The 13,751-nt window shown below is 40.8% G+C and overlaps 1 protein-coding gene across 7 annotated transcripts in view; it reads left to right on the top strand.

The window, feature by feature from the left end:
* Positions 1 to 7,985, top strand: part of LOC137371521 (dedicator of cytokinesis protein 9-like) — a 291,071-nt gene extending 283,086 nt beyond the window's left edge. For all 7 annotated transcript variants that reach the window (XM_068034244.1, XM_068034249.1, XM_068034248.1 and 4 more), the window contains exon 53: positions 6,646 to 7,985. In XM_068034244.1, coding sequence (XP_067890345.1) covers positions 6,646 to 6,774 — 129 coding nt within the window. In that variant the 3' untranslated portion in view covers positions 6,775 to 7,985. The remainder of the gene's footprint in view (positions 1 to 6,645) is intronic.
* Positions 7,986 to 13,751: the final 5,766 nt, after the last annotated feature.

A 13,751-nucleotide genomic window follows, 5' to 3' on the forward strand; every position in this document is an offset into this window, starting at 1 on the left:
GGTTGAGAAGGGTTGCGAGTTGGAAAAAGAAAATAGAAACAACTTGCATTTCTCTAGCGCCTTTCACGACCTCATCACATCCCAAACCGCTTCACAGCCGATGATCAGTGTAGTCACTGTTGTGATGTACAATACACGGCAGCCAAATTGAGCACAGCAAGCTCCCAGAAACAGCAATATGATGATGGGAACATAGGAGCAGGTGTAGGCTATTCAGCCCATCAAGCCTGCCCCACCATTCGGGATAATCATGGCTGATCATCTATTTCAATGCCTTTTTCCCAAACTATCCTCATATCCCTCTATGTCATTTGTATTTAGAAATCTGTCAATCTCTGCTTTAAACATACTCAATGACTGAGCTTCCACAGCCCTCTGGGGTAGAGAATTCCAAAGATTCACAACCCTCTGAGTAACCCGCTGGGCGGCACAGTGGCGCAGTGGTTAGCACCGCAGCCTCACAGCTCCAGCGACCCGGGTTCAGTTCTGGGTACTACCTGTGCGGAGTTTGCAAGTTCTCCCTGTGACTGCATGGGTTTTCGCTGGGTGCTCCAGTTTTCTTTCACAGCCAAAAACTTGCAGGTTGATAGGTAAATTGGCCATTGTAAATTGCCCCTAGTGTAGGTAGGTGGTAGGAGAATGGTGAGGATGTGGTAGGGAATGTGGGATCAATGTAGGATTAGTATAAACGGGTGGTTGTTGGTCGGCACAGGCTCGGTGGGTTGAAGAACCTGTTTCAGTGCTGTATCTCTAAACAAAATAAAATAAAGAAATTTCTCCTCATCTCTGTCCTAAGTGGCTTCCTCCTTATTTTGAAATTGTGTCCCCTGGTTCTCGACTCCCCAACCAGGGGAAACATCTTAGATGCATCTATCCTGTCTGTCTCTTTAAATATTTTGTAGGTTTCAGTGAGATCACCTGATGATGATCAGATAATCTGTTTTAGTGATGTTGGTTGAGGAATGAATATTGGCCCAAGACACCAGGGAGAATTCCCCTCCTCTTTTTTGAAACCATGTCATGGAATCTTATACATCCACCTGAGAGGGCAGATGGGGCCTCGATTTAGTGTCTCATCCAAAAGATGGCACCTTCAACAGTGCAGCACCCCCTCAGTTATGCATTGGGAGTGTCAGCCTGGATCTTGTGCTCAATTTTCTGCACTGGGTCTTTTAAAGAGCTTCTTAAAGGAGGAGAGTGAGGCACCAAGGGTTTAGGGAGCTTAGTGCGGAAGTTAATAGAGAATTTATAAAGATGATGACTCCAAAATGAAGACTTTTACTCAACAAAAAAAAAGATGAAATCTTTAACCTACCTCTTGGAAAACATTCATTTATTCATTCTGTTTCTGTATAGCAAAATTTACTGAATGCCAAAAGAGAAAAAAAAGCTGTCTGCAAATTCTACATTTCATGATCAGTGATCCTGTCGCCAGAGATCATGCATCAGTAAATCTTGGACTATCTTAAAAACAAAAGGAATTTGACTCTTGCGTACCATGTTTATAAATACACTGGGCTGCCACTTTCTCATACATGCAGCCGTATAGTAGAACAGTACTCAGCTCTGTTAATTTCACATTCTGTTCTTTGTGGGAGGACTTTAGTTTGTTCCAGTTTGTATATTATACCCGGATCATCGTTGCTGAAAAGTTGGTTCCTAACAATTACTAGGATTGACAATCTTGATTTTTAAAATAAATGGATGGGATGTCTGTATAAAACCTGGTTAAAGTGTCTGCATTGCACTTTTGTGAAACAGATGTGAGGCAGTTTACGTTCACTAAATTTTTTTTTAAGTTACCTATGATAAAGGAGTGTCTTAAACTGTTGTGTTTGTCTTCTGTTCTGTACCATAACTTGGAGCTGTCAGAGTTTATATCTAGTATGGCATTTAAACTTTTCTGTGGGTTCCCCTTCAGTTTAAGAGGAAAGAGGGGAGGGAATTCCAGGGCTTAAGGCTGAGACTTTAAGCCAAAGGCACAGTGGTCAGTGATGGAGCGATGAAAATAGGACACAGGCAGCTGAGGTTTGGATGAGCTTATGTTTACAGAGGGTGGATGATGGGAGGCCGACTAGGAGAGCATTCAATAGTCTGAACACTTTAAAAGGCGGTCAGGAGGCCAATATCCTGCTGTTGCTCCGTCGCAAGATCATAGGAAATTTCCTCTGGTGTGTAGCTCTGATGAAATGCTAAAGACCAACATTCTCTCCTGTTTTTATTTCCAGAGTGCGCAGGCGATTTCCTTTAAGTGTGTGGCCACAATAAAAAACATTTTGCACGCACACGTAATTTAAAGAGGCCGATCTGTGCGTGGCCCGTGCAGGGACTTTAAAGTTGTTGCAGCTCCCAACAGCTCAGAGGGAACACTTCTAAACACCATTCTTTTGGAACACATTTACACTCTTATTAGGAACACCAACCAGAGACAGTCATCCCACATATGTTTCATGATGTTGCCACACACAGTGATGAGAAAATATCAACCCCACAGGTTCCTTGTATCTGGAATTGTCTCTTGGTCTCCTACAGATGTCATCCTGGAATTCAGTTTGGTTGATGGGACTAAGGTAGCTGGAGTGGGGTTGGTTTAGTAGCTGTCGGGTTCCATGTCTGACTCCAAGCGCAGTGTAATATCCTTAGCACCAGTGTTCAGTGAAAATGAGACCTCTAGCTTTTATCAGCTTGATGAGCTAAATGGCAAACCTCTTTCGGGACTATTGATAATGGAACAGGTAGCAAAGGGTGTGCGTCACCTCTCCCAGGATTCCGGATTTTTGTTTCTGAAGTTAGAGTTTCAGGGAAAGAAGAAAAGTGTCTCGATATACACTCTGCACTGTCTGGAACCTGGCCAAAATTCGAAGTAGCCGGGGTGGGAAAACTGTCTGTTTACTCTGCCTTCCAAGCTTAAGTGTTCTTCAAAACACACCAGTGAATGCAAATCTTATCAAATATCCTGGATCATTTTGTAACCTTCAAATGTTTTTCTTGTACCATAACATTACCTTTTTTTGTCTTATTTGCTTCGGTCATTTATACCAAAGATTGCTGTGTTTCATTTTGCCAATTGATCGTTTAGAAGTAAAAACAGATAATGCTGGAAACATTCAGCAGGTCTGGCAGCATCTGTGGAGAGAGGGAGAGAGAGAGTGAAAAACAGATTTAATGTTTCAGGTTGCTAACCTTTCTTCAGAATTCATTTAGAAGTCTTTGGCGATTTGGAGAGGCCGTATGGTCTACTCCTCTTCCTATTTCTTATGTTCTTAGCCCTCTAATCCCAGGAATTAGTCTGGTGAACCTTTGTTTCACCCCCTCTAAGGCAAGAATATCCTTCCTTAGGTAAAGAGATCGAAGTTGTACAAAATACAGCAGATGGGATCTCACCAAAGCCCTGTACAATTGCAGAAAGACCACTTTACTCCTATACGCCAACTCCTTGTAATGAAGGCCAACATGTCATTTACTTCACTAATTTCTTGCTGTACCTGCATGCTAGCTTTGTGATTCTTGCATAAAGGCACACAAATTCTTCTGAAATTCAACATTTACTAGTCTCTCACCTTTGAAAAAATATTCTGCGTTTCTGTTCATCCGACCAAAGTGGATAATTTCACATTTCCACACATTATATTCTGTCTGTCATCATCTTGCCCAGTCACCTAACCTGTCTATATTCTTTTGCAGCCTCTTTATGGCCTCACCACTAACTTTTATCATCAGTAAACTTGGATATATTAAACTTAGTCCCCTCATCTACATTATTAATGTAGATTGTAAATAGCTGGTAAACAGTTGAGGCCCAAGCAATGATCCTTGTGGCACTACACCCTGCCAACCTGAAAATGACCTGTTAATTTTTACTCTCTCTTTTCTGTCCGTTAATCAATCCTCAATCTATGCTACATTACCCTGAATCCCATGAGCACTAATTTTGTGTAACAACCTCTTGTGTGATACCTTGTCAAGTACCTTCTCAAAATCCAGATATACTACATCCACTGGTTCACCTTCATTTACCCTGCTATTTACATCCTCAAAGCACTGTAATAAATTTGTCAAATACAATTTCCCTTTCATAAAAACCATGCTGATTCTGTGATTGTGATTTTTCAAGAACCCTGTTACCAGGATCTTAATGACAGGTTCTAGCATTTTCCCCACTATTGATGTCAGGCTAACTGGCCTGTAGTCCCCTGTTTTCTCTTTCTCTCTTTTCTTGAACAGCAGGGCTACATTTGCTAACTTCCAATCCACTGGGACCATTCTAGAATCTAGGACATTCTGGAAGTTCAAAACCAATGCATCCACTGTTTCCATAGCAACCTCCTTTAAAACAATAGAATGTAGGCCATCAGGTCCAGGGGATTTGTCAGTTTTTAGTCCCATTAATTTCCCCAGTACTTTTTTTTTGCTAATATTAATTGCTTTAAGTTCCTCACACTCATTAGACCCTTGGGGCTGAATCTTCCGAACTTTGAAAATTTTCGGCAGTCGGGACCATTTCTGTGTCCCGACCCCATTCGCAGCAGCAGTGCACCTCCCAGAGTAATTTTACAGGAGGCGCCCAATTAAGATGCTGCCTCTGGGATCACTGTCCAATTGGGGAAGGCGAGTGGGTTGCGGAGGTGGGAGGATGAGACAGTGTGTGAGGCTGCGAGGCTGGGGTTCACTGTGTCTCCAGTGAGAATGCTGCTGATGTGCATGGGGCACAAGAGGACAAGACAAAATGGAGGAGTGACACGGCTGGAGGCAACGGCTGTCACTTCCTCACCACCTGCACTGTACCTTACTGCAGTCTCCAGGAGACTGGAAGGAAATTGCAAAGCCTCTGCCTGCAGAGGACCTCAGGCTGGTCATTTGCATCTTAAGGCGGTTGATTTAATTTATTTGTCGTGGCGCTCTGACCTCCCACTCTGCACCGCCTCCTGTTACCAGACGAGCTGCAGACACAGCAGGGGAGGGTGGGGGATGGTCCCATGTGACGCCGGTAAAACCTCATTTCCACCAGAAAATTGCTGCTATTTGGTTGCTGACGAGCTTTCATTGGCTTCCTGCCACATGCACTGAAGCTTCCGGGAAAAACACGAGGAGGCAGGAACACATCAAGGAAGTGGCATGACCTCTTTCTCTGTGATTCTCCCAGTTCTCCCCCAAATTTCCAAATGTGCCTCCCAGTCCCTGGGAAAATACCCCCCTTGATTCCCCATAATTTCCGGTATGTTCTTCCTGTCTTCTACTGTGGAGACAGGCACAAAAACATTTGTTTAATGTCTCTGCCATTTCCTTATCTACCCATTATAATTTCTCATGTCACTGCCTCTAAGGGATCCCACATTCATCTCCACTGATTCCTTTTTACATATTTGTGAAAGCTCTTACAATCTGATTTTTATATTTCTTGCTCGTTTACTCTGCCCATTCTGTTCTCTCCCTCTGTCTTGGCTATCTTTTGGTCAGTCTTCTCTGATACTTGTAACGTCTCAGTTCTACTATCATTTTAAGTACAAACTAATTGCCACTGTACCATGCCCAGGAACCACTGGTATAGACCAGGTACCTTCCCAGACACAGGGCAAGACAACATCCACATACATTTTCTAATAACTAGCAATGGCAGAAGTCTGGAAACATATGGCTACACTCTTCATTCTAGCTAGAGATTGTATTTGGTATGGGAATATCTAAAGTAGAGGTGTGAAACTTGAGACACAAAAGGGGAAAAAATTGATTTTTTTAACATATTAATATTGATCAATAATTGTCCCAGTAAAGTGTAGTAACAGTTTTTACTCCTTTGTGTGTATTTCCCATTTCTTTTCCTTTTGAATTTAAGTAACTTTGGACAGAAAAAATGTTGATATTCACTATATGGTCAAAAAATGACTTATTAAAATAATTAATGTTTAGTGATTCTCTCTTATGAACTTTAAAAGAAGAGCATTTTGTAATTTATCATTTTGAAATAATAGATCTTCGGGTATCTAGCAAGCAATTTAAGGAGATCAAGTTAACACTGGTCTAAAACATGCAGTTGTATTGTATTAAGTAGCTTCCTTTCGGTGAGGTATATTAACTGTGATTCTACATTGTTAACATAGCTGCAACCAATCCATTCTAGTTTCAGCGAAGATTTTTTGGGGGTGTGCGGAGCCTTTATTTTTCTGAAATTTCACTAAATTTTTTTGTGGTGCCAATCCCCAGGTTTTGAAAAAAGCACATGAACAAATGTACTTTCATCATGCCTGTCCTACCGACGCACTTTAATGATCAATTATATGGGAATGGAGGTGTTCGAAACCCAAATTTTACAATTACTTGTGTCTCAAGAGTATAAAACTGCAGTGATGTGTCCTGTTTAAATGAAAACTAACCTTTGTATTTTCTCATTTTCTATTTCTCTGAATGCTGCCCTCACGTAACGTGAGCAGATTGGATGGTAATATCACTGTTGTAAAACTCTGGAAATGCATGACATCAGTTTGTGTGTGCAGCATACTGAGAGTTAATCCGTAAATTGAGTTGTGCTTTTAAAAAGTCCTTTGCAAATGAAAGAAATTGCTTGCGGCTTATTAAAGCATTTGTGAAAACACCTTCCTAGGCGTGTGCTTCTTTGCTTTTGTTTTAACGTTGTGTTTCCTTGTTAAGATTTCACCAGAGGATGATGGAATGAAGATCAATCACCTGCCGAACTCATATCACATCTTCAATGCAATCAGTGGCACTCCAACTGGGACAGCTGTTCAGGGCATTCCCAACTCCTCCTCCATGGTTTAAAAGTTCACAGGCGGAATGTTCTCATCGGCATACCAAGTCATTCCTGCATGTATTCACTCAGGACACTTTCAAGACTCTTAAAATGGGATGCGAGAAGAGTTCGGACTAAGTCGTGACGACTCGAGATATGACGTTAGCTAGTAGTGGAGCCAAAGGAAATCGTATTTTGCACATTTGAGCTCTGCTCCGGGGAATGCATTTAAATTTTAACGGTTCTCTGAGAAGCTTTGCTTGTCTGCATTTTATTGTACAGTTTGTAGAATTCAGTGGTGGAAATGGGACCATTGCTTTGCTATAAGAGCCTATCTTAAAGTATGGAATTTGTATGTTTAATATATTGGAAAAATGGGGAAATAATGTTAGCATCAATATTTTTGCTGTCTGTTCACACACCTATTAACTGTACATAATTATTAAAGATGACAAAATGAGGTGACATAAGGAAGGTATATTTCAGATAGGATATATGTCAAGTACAACAGAGCAGCAAAGTTTGAAATTATAGTTTTCATTTAATAAAAAAAATGGAGGGGTTGAGCATAGTAGATTCTATGCTGGTTACATGGGTCTATATAAAGGAGGACAGAATTGTGCTGTTGCATTTCCTTTGGATTCAACTGCAATTGTCTTGCGTTTCATGTGAAAATACTTATGCATGTAGCTTCATCATTTCCCACTGCTGAATTTAGCCCTGGTCATGACCGTGATGTTCTGTCACAGTGCATTAATGAGCCTGAATGTAAAATGCATTTGTAATTATTCAACTGTACCGTAATTATCTGTGCTCGAGCAATCTGATCACCAAGTGCGTGTAGCTTGCTGTACGCATTCGAATTTGTAGTACAGTATTTTCATGATGTGCAATGTTGAATAATTTAGAAATTTCACCAGAGACCAGCTTTATAGTCTTGCCTTCAATAAAAGAGAAAGCATTGGTGAGGGAATGCAGGACTGGGGTATCTTGCTCTCTCCTGCAACACATACAGTATATTTTACAAATGTGCTTTGTTTATACTCTTGTACATAATTGAGTGCAATATGGGTTATTATGCGTTATCCCAGATGTATACATTTTGATTTATAGAATGTTAGTTACATAGCAAATGTCCTTTATTTTGCCAAAGTGACAGGATTTTATCAGCAATTATTTTTAACGTGTTGTTTTTTGGCTTTAACTTAAATCATTTTCCTATTGGATTTGTTTTGAAAACCATAATGAAATTTTATATTTTGCGGGTGGGGGGGGAGGGGGGAGGGGGAGGCGGTGGGGAAAGTCGAGGTTTTTAATTTTATTTAAACTGGAACTGTTGTCCTGCTGTATGTAAATTTAAATTTGTTCTCTTGTACAACTGTAATAAGTTCAGCTCATTCATTTCGCTGCAGTTTCATTTTGTAAATGTGTGACCTCAGGCCTGTCCAATAAAAGCAGGTTTCAAAGTTTTTCTAACTTCAGTGTTTGCAGTTTGGCTATTTTCAGTGTTCCTTCATTGTTTAATTAACATTTGAAATGTTGGAAGAACGCTGGACCCTGCATGATGAGGCCAGTACTAGAAGTGGGACATTCTTTCTCTCTCGGACTGTGTTGATCATTTCCAGCATGGATCTCCGAATACGTGCTTAAAACAAAATTTGTGAACGGTGAGAGACTAGGAACGGTGGATGAACGGAGAAATGTGGGTGTCCAGGTACACGAATTACTAAAAGCCAGTGCACATATACAATAAAATTTACCAGAATGATACCAGAACTGAGAGGTTAGAACTATCAGGAAATACTGTACAGGCTGGGGCTCTTTTCTATAGACAAGAGAGAAGACTGAGGGGTAACATATGATAGAGGCCTTTAAAATGATGTAAGGGTTTGACAGGGTAGACATAGAGAAGATGTTTTCACTTGTGGGGAGAGACCAAAACTAGGGGCATAAATGTAAGATAGTTACTAATAAATCCAATAAGGAATTCAGGAGAAACTTCTTTACCCAGAGAGTGGTGAGAATGTGGAACTCGCTACCACAGGGAGTGGTTGAGGTCAATAGCGTAGATGCCTTTAAGGGGAAGCTGGATAAACACATGAGGAGAAAGGAATAGAAGGATATGTTAATAGGTGAGATGAAAAGTGGTGGGAGGAGGCTTGTGTGGATCATATGGACCAGTTGGGCCGAATGGCCTGTTTCTGTGGTGTAGATTCCATGTACAAAAAGACACAGTAATCAAGAAAAGTCTGATGGAATGTTGGCTTTTATCTCAAGAGGGTTGGAATGCAAGGGTGAGGATGTGATGCTTCAGTTGTACGGCCAGTGAATGATGTTGAGGTTAGATGAATGAAGTTAGAAAGCCTGGAGACCAGTGGCTGTTGGGCTATGCATAGAGATTAAACAAGGTAGGTCATCAGGAAGGGAGGGTAAATCAACCAGAATCTAATTGAAGGGCTGAATGGCCTTCTGCTGTTCTTAGATTAGGGTTGAACCGAGGTTGAGTTATTTGTGATTTACCCACAGCTGGGAGAAGAGGGGGGGAAAAATAAAATTGCTGCAAACATCTTCAAAATAGAAAGGTAAAAATAAATGAAATAAATTTTAAATGGGAAGCAGGGTTTAAGAGAAAAAGAGGAACATTCAAAAAATATTTGAAGGAAAAATTGCAGGGCTGTGGGGGAAAGGACCAGACAGTGGGACTAATTGGATAGTTCTAGCAAAGAGCCGGCACAGGCTCGATGGGTTGAATGGCTCCCCCTGTGTTGTATAATGATGCTTTGGTGTGTTTAGACATCACTTTTACATCCTGTATTTTTTTTTTACAATCCCTTTCAAGTACTGTGCACAGTTCTGGGGTCTCCATATTACAGTAAGGGTGCAGTAGCTCTGGAGAAGGTGCAAAACAGATTTGCTGGGAGGATAACCAGAACTGAGAGGCTACAGTGATCAGAAAAGACTGAAGAGGCTGGAGCGCATTTTTTTTCTAGAAAGGAGAGCCCTGAGAGGCGACCTGATATATTTTTCAATAGGGTAGATGTTGAGATGTTTCTGCTTGTTGGGGGATGGGAAGGGAGGGATGTAAAAGAAAGAGTTGCATTTATATAGTACCTTTCAGGACCACAGGATGTCCCAAAATGCTTTACAGCCAATGAAGTACTGTTGGAAGTGTAGTTACCATTGTAGGAAATCTATATGGCAACCAATTTGCACACAGCAAGGCTCCCACAAACAGCAATGTGAAATTGAGAGAATTTTTTTGTGATATTCATTGAGGAATAGATATTGGCCAGGACACACAAGATAAATCCCCTGCTCATCAAAATTCTGCTGTGGGATCTTTAACCTGAGAGGGCAGATGCACTGGGAACATCACGTTGATTTTTCTACTTTCATCTGTCTGAACCATTGGCCTGAATGCTATCCACTGAGCCACTTCAAGCTATGCATAGACCATGCTCACCATTACAACCAATAGGGAACTCAGGAGAAACTTCTTTACCCAGAGAGTGGGGAGAATGTGGAACTCACTACCACATGGAGTGGTTGAGGTGAATAGTGTAGATACATTTAAGGGGAAGCTGGATAAACACATGAGGGAGAAAGAAATAGGAAGTTATATTATTAGGGGAGATGAAGTGGGGTGGGAGGAAGCCCATGGGGAGCATAAACACCAGCATAGACCAGTTGGACTGAATGGCCTGTTTCTGTGCTGTAAATTCTATGTATCTGATGTTTTGTAAATTTGTGCTGGCTTCAGTTAACGATGGCAGGAACTACAAGCTAAAAAAGATAATAAACATCAAACATATAAGCACCTACATGAATTTAATCATTAATAAACTCATCTTTGTTTTGTGCTTTAACAGAATTAAAATCGAGATGTTTCATAACCTGAAAGATCAGCAGCCTCCTATTTCCTGGTGAATGACTTCACTGTATCTGTTGCTGTCTCCTGTCTCAAGCTTTACCTTTTCACACATTGTGGGCATTGCAAGGAAAACATTTAAAAAATCAGAACGAGAAATCCACCTAAACAAAGTGATGGAATTAGATGAAGGTAGCACTGTGCATATAATACGCCTTTTGTTAACAACAAAAAGGAACTGATTTTCTTTTTAATTCATTCACAGGATGGGGGCAATAAAGTAAGGCCAGCATTTATTACTCATCGCTAATTATATGGCTTTTTGCTAGGACATTTCAGAGGGCAGTTAAGAGTCAACCAGGTAAGGACAACAGATTTCCTTCCCTAAAGGGCATTAGTGAACCTGATGAGTTTTTGTAACAATCCCCTAGTTTCATGGTCAGTATTACTGATACTAGCTTTTTATTCCAGATTTAATTAATTGAATTTTAATTCCCCAGTTGTAATGGCGAAATTTGTACTCCTGGCTATCCAATCATTACTCCGATTACTAATCCAATAATATAACGCTACCCAATAACTAATAGCAGCGTGGCAAATGGGTTCACCATTTGTAATTTAAAGCCACTTTGTATAAAACAAAAAAAGAACTTGCATAGTATAGCACCTTTCACAACTTCAGGGTAACACCAAAGTGCTTTACAGCCAATGAAGTATTTTGAAATGTAGTCACTGTGTAATGTAGGAAAATCTGTACTAGATGGAAACTCTCAAGGATAGCACTTCTGATCAGCAAAGTTAATGTCTGAATATTTAATACACTTTTGCTATCTTTGTGTAGTCAGATTTATGACCCTTTAGTACTATACCATTGTGAGGACTGTTCATCGGATTACAAAAGAACAACCAAACCCTTTCACCAATGTTTAAATAAAAGTAACTGACCAACTTTAACTGAGGCTGTTTTGAGCAGACAAACTTCTAGTTCACACCCGCTGGCGATGATGTGTGTTAGAAACTTAACCGTGAAACATGTGGTGTGTGAACTGCCGTAGTTGAATCAATTACTGAAGACACCCCACCGATGTCTTGCAATGGGGATTTCTGCAGCAGGAAAGGCTAAAGCTTTGCGTGTGATCCTGCTCCTCCAGGCTACACAAGGAAAGTTCAGAAAAATAACATACCTGTCTGCACCTCTTTTGTTCCTAATCCTCTGCCCACCTGCCATCCAATCCTTCCCCAGCGGGAATGATACTGTAGCTTCCTGTAGAGGCTGTCGAGTTAAAATTGCAGCCAGTTCCTGAAGATTTTACATGTTTATTGAAAAAAAAGAGCAAGAACTCTGCCGGCTTTGAGCAGATGTCCTTCTGCCTTGCTCAGCAAGAGTAGGTTAAAATCATTAATCAACTGCTCCAGGAGGGGTGAATAACCTGTGCGATTTTAACTGACCCATCCACCTCGTTAACCCAGAAGGCTAGTGTTAAAATGGCCCTGTCAGTTCAAACAAATCTTCCTGACACTTCTTTCTGACAATACTAATTCTCCACTGATCTTCATTGTGTGTAGCACCATTAGTTATAAAAACGAAAGACTGACAGCTCATCCATTCAATAACCATGGAATCTGAACATGTCTTCAGCCAGCAAGTCTGCATCAACCTCTCCCCCATGTTCTCCACTTATTCTATTTGGAATCTCCTACTCATTCCTCACAATACTCCTCTTTTTCAACCAACTATCTAATTTCTTCTTAAAAGGTAATATGAACTCAATAACCACAGAATCATCGAATGCTGAGATAGAAACTGACTGTTCGCCCAATCAAGTCTACTGATCCATATAGAGAAATATTTCACTCAACTTCTACCACAACAAATCTCATCGAAATAGAGTCTTTAACGTAGCAAAACATCCCTGTTATCGGACACAAATTGACACTGAACCACACATTGGGACAAATCACCAGAAGCTTGGTCAAAGGGCAAGGCTTTAAGAAGCGTCTTAAAGGAAGAGAAGTCTAGGGAGGGAATTCCAGAGCTTAGGGCCTAGACAACTGAACTGCGAGGAAAAGGAAATTGGGGCTGAATGCAGATCATTAACATGTCATGGAGGGTTACAGAAAATAATCAAAAAGGCTAAGGAAATGCTCACCTTTATATTGAGAGGACTAGAATACAAGGAGGTAGAAGTCATGCTTCAGCTGTACAAAGTCTAGGTTAGACAACACATGGAGTACTGAGAGGTCTGGACACCACACCTTACAAAGGGTACTTTGGCCTTGGAAGGAGCACAGTGTAGTTTTATCAGAATGATACCTGCACTCCAATTAGGAGAGGTTACAAAAACTAGGCTTGTATTCCCCGGAATTTAGAAGGTTAACAGATGTTTTGATCGAATTTTTCAAGATATTAATGGGAACTTACTGGGTAGATTGGGAGAAACTATTTCTGCAAGTTGGGGAGTCTAGGCCGAGGGGGGCACAGTGAGACACTTCTTCACACAAAGGGTGGTAGAGGTTTGGAACTCTCTTCTGCAAACGGCAATTGATGCTAGATGTCTAATGTCCTTCAGAGGAGGAAATCACCCAACCCTTACCCAGTCTGGCCTACATGTGACTCCAGATCCACAACAATGTGGTCGACTCTTAACTGCCCTCTGAAATGGCCTTGCGAACGACTCAATTGCGTCAAACCACAACAGAAATAAAAAGCACTGTTGGTGTACCTACACCACACAGACCGCAGCGGTTTACAATGGCAGATCACCATCACCTTCTCAAGGGCAATTGGGAATGGCAGCCCTGCCAGTGATGCTCACATCTCAAGAGCAAATTTTTAAAAAGTTAATTTTAAATCTGTGGTTGATATTTTTTTGTTATCCAAAGGTATGAAGGGATATGGGGCAAAGGCAGGGATAGGGAGTTAGGTCACAGATCAGCCATGGTCTAACTGAATGGCCTGCTCCTATTCCTGTGTTCCAATGTTGATGATGCTCAGTTATAATCACACTCAGCAGACCATTAATATCAGGATCACTATAACTGAGTTTGCAATTAACCAGCACATTCTATATGTAAAATAAATCATTTTGTTTTAACAGAACACTGATTAACATATTTTATAGCTGAAATAATCCTACT

Source organism: Heterodontus francisci, chromosome 6 (genome assembly GCF_036365525.1).
Source record: "Heterodontus francisci isolate sHetFra1 chromosome 6, sHetFra1.hap1, whole genome shotgun sequence".
NCBI classification, from domain to species: domain Eukaryota; kingdom Metazoa; phylum Chordata; class Chondrichthyes; order Heterodontiformes; family Heterodontidae; genus Heterodontus; species Heterodontus francisci.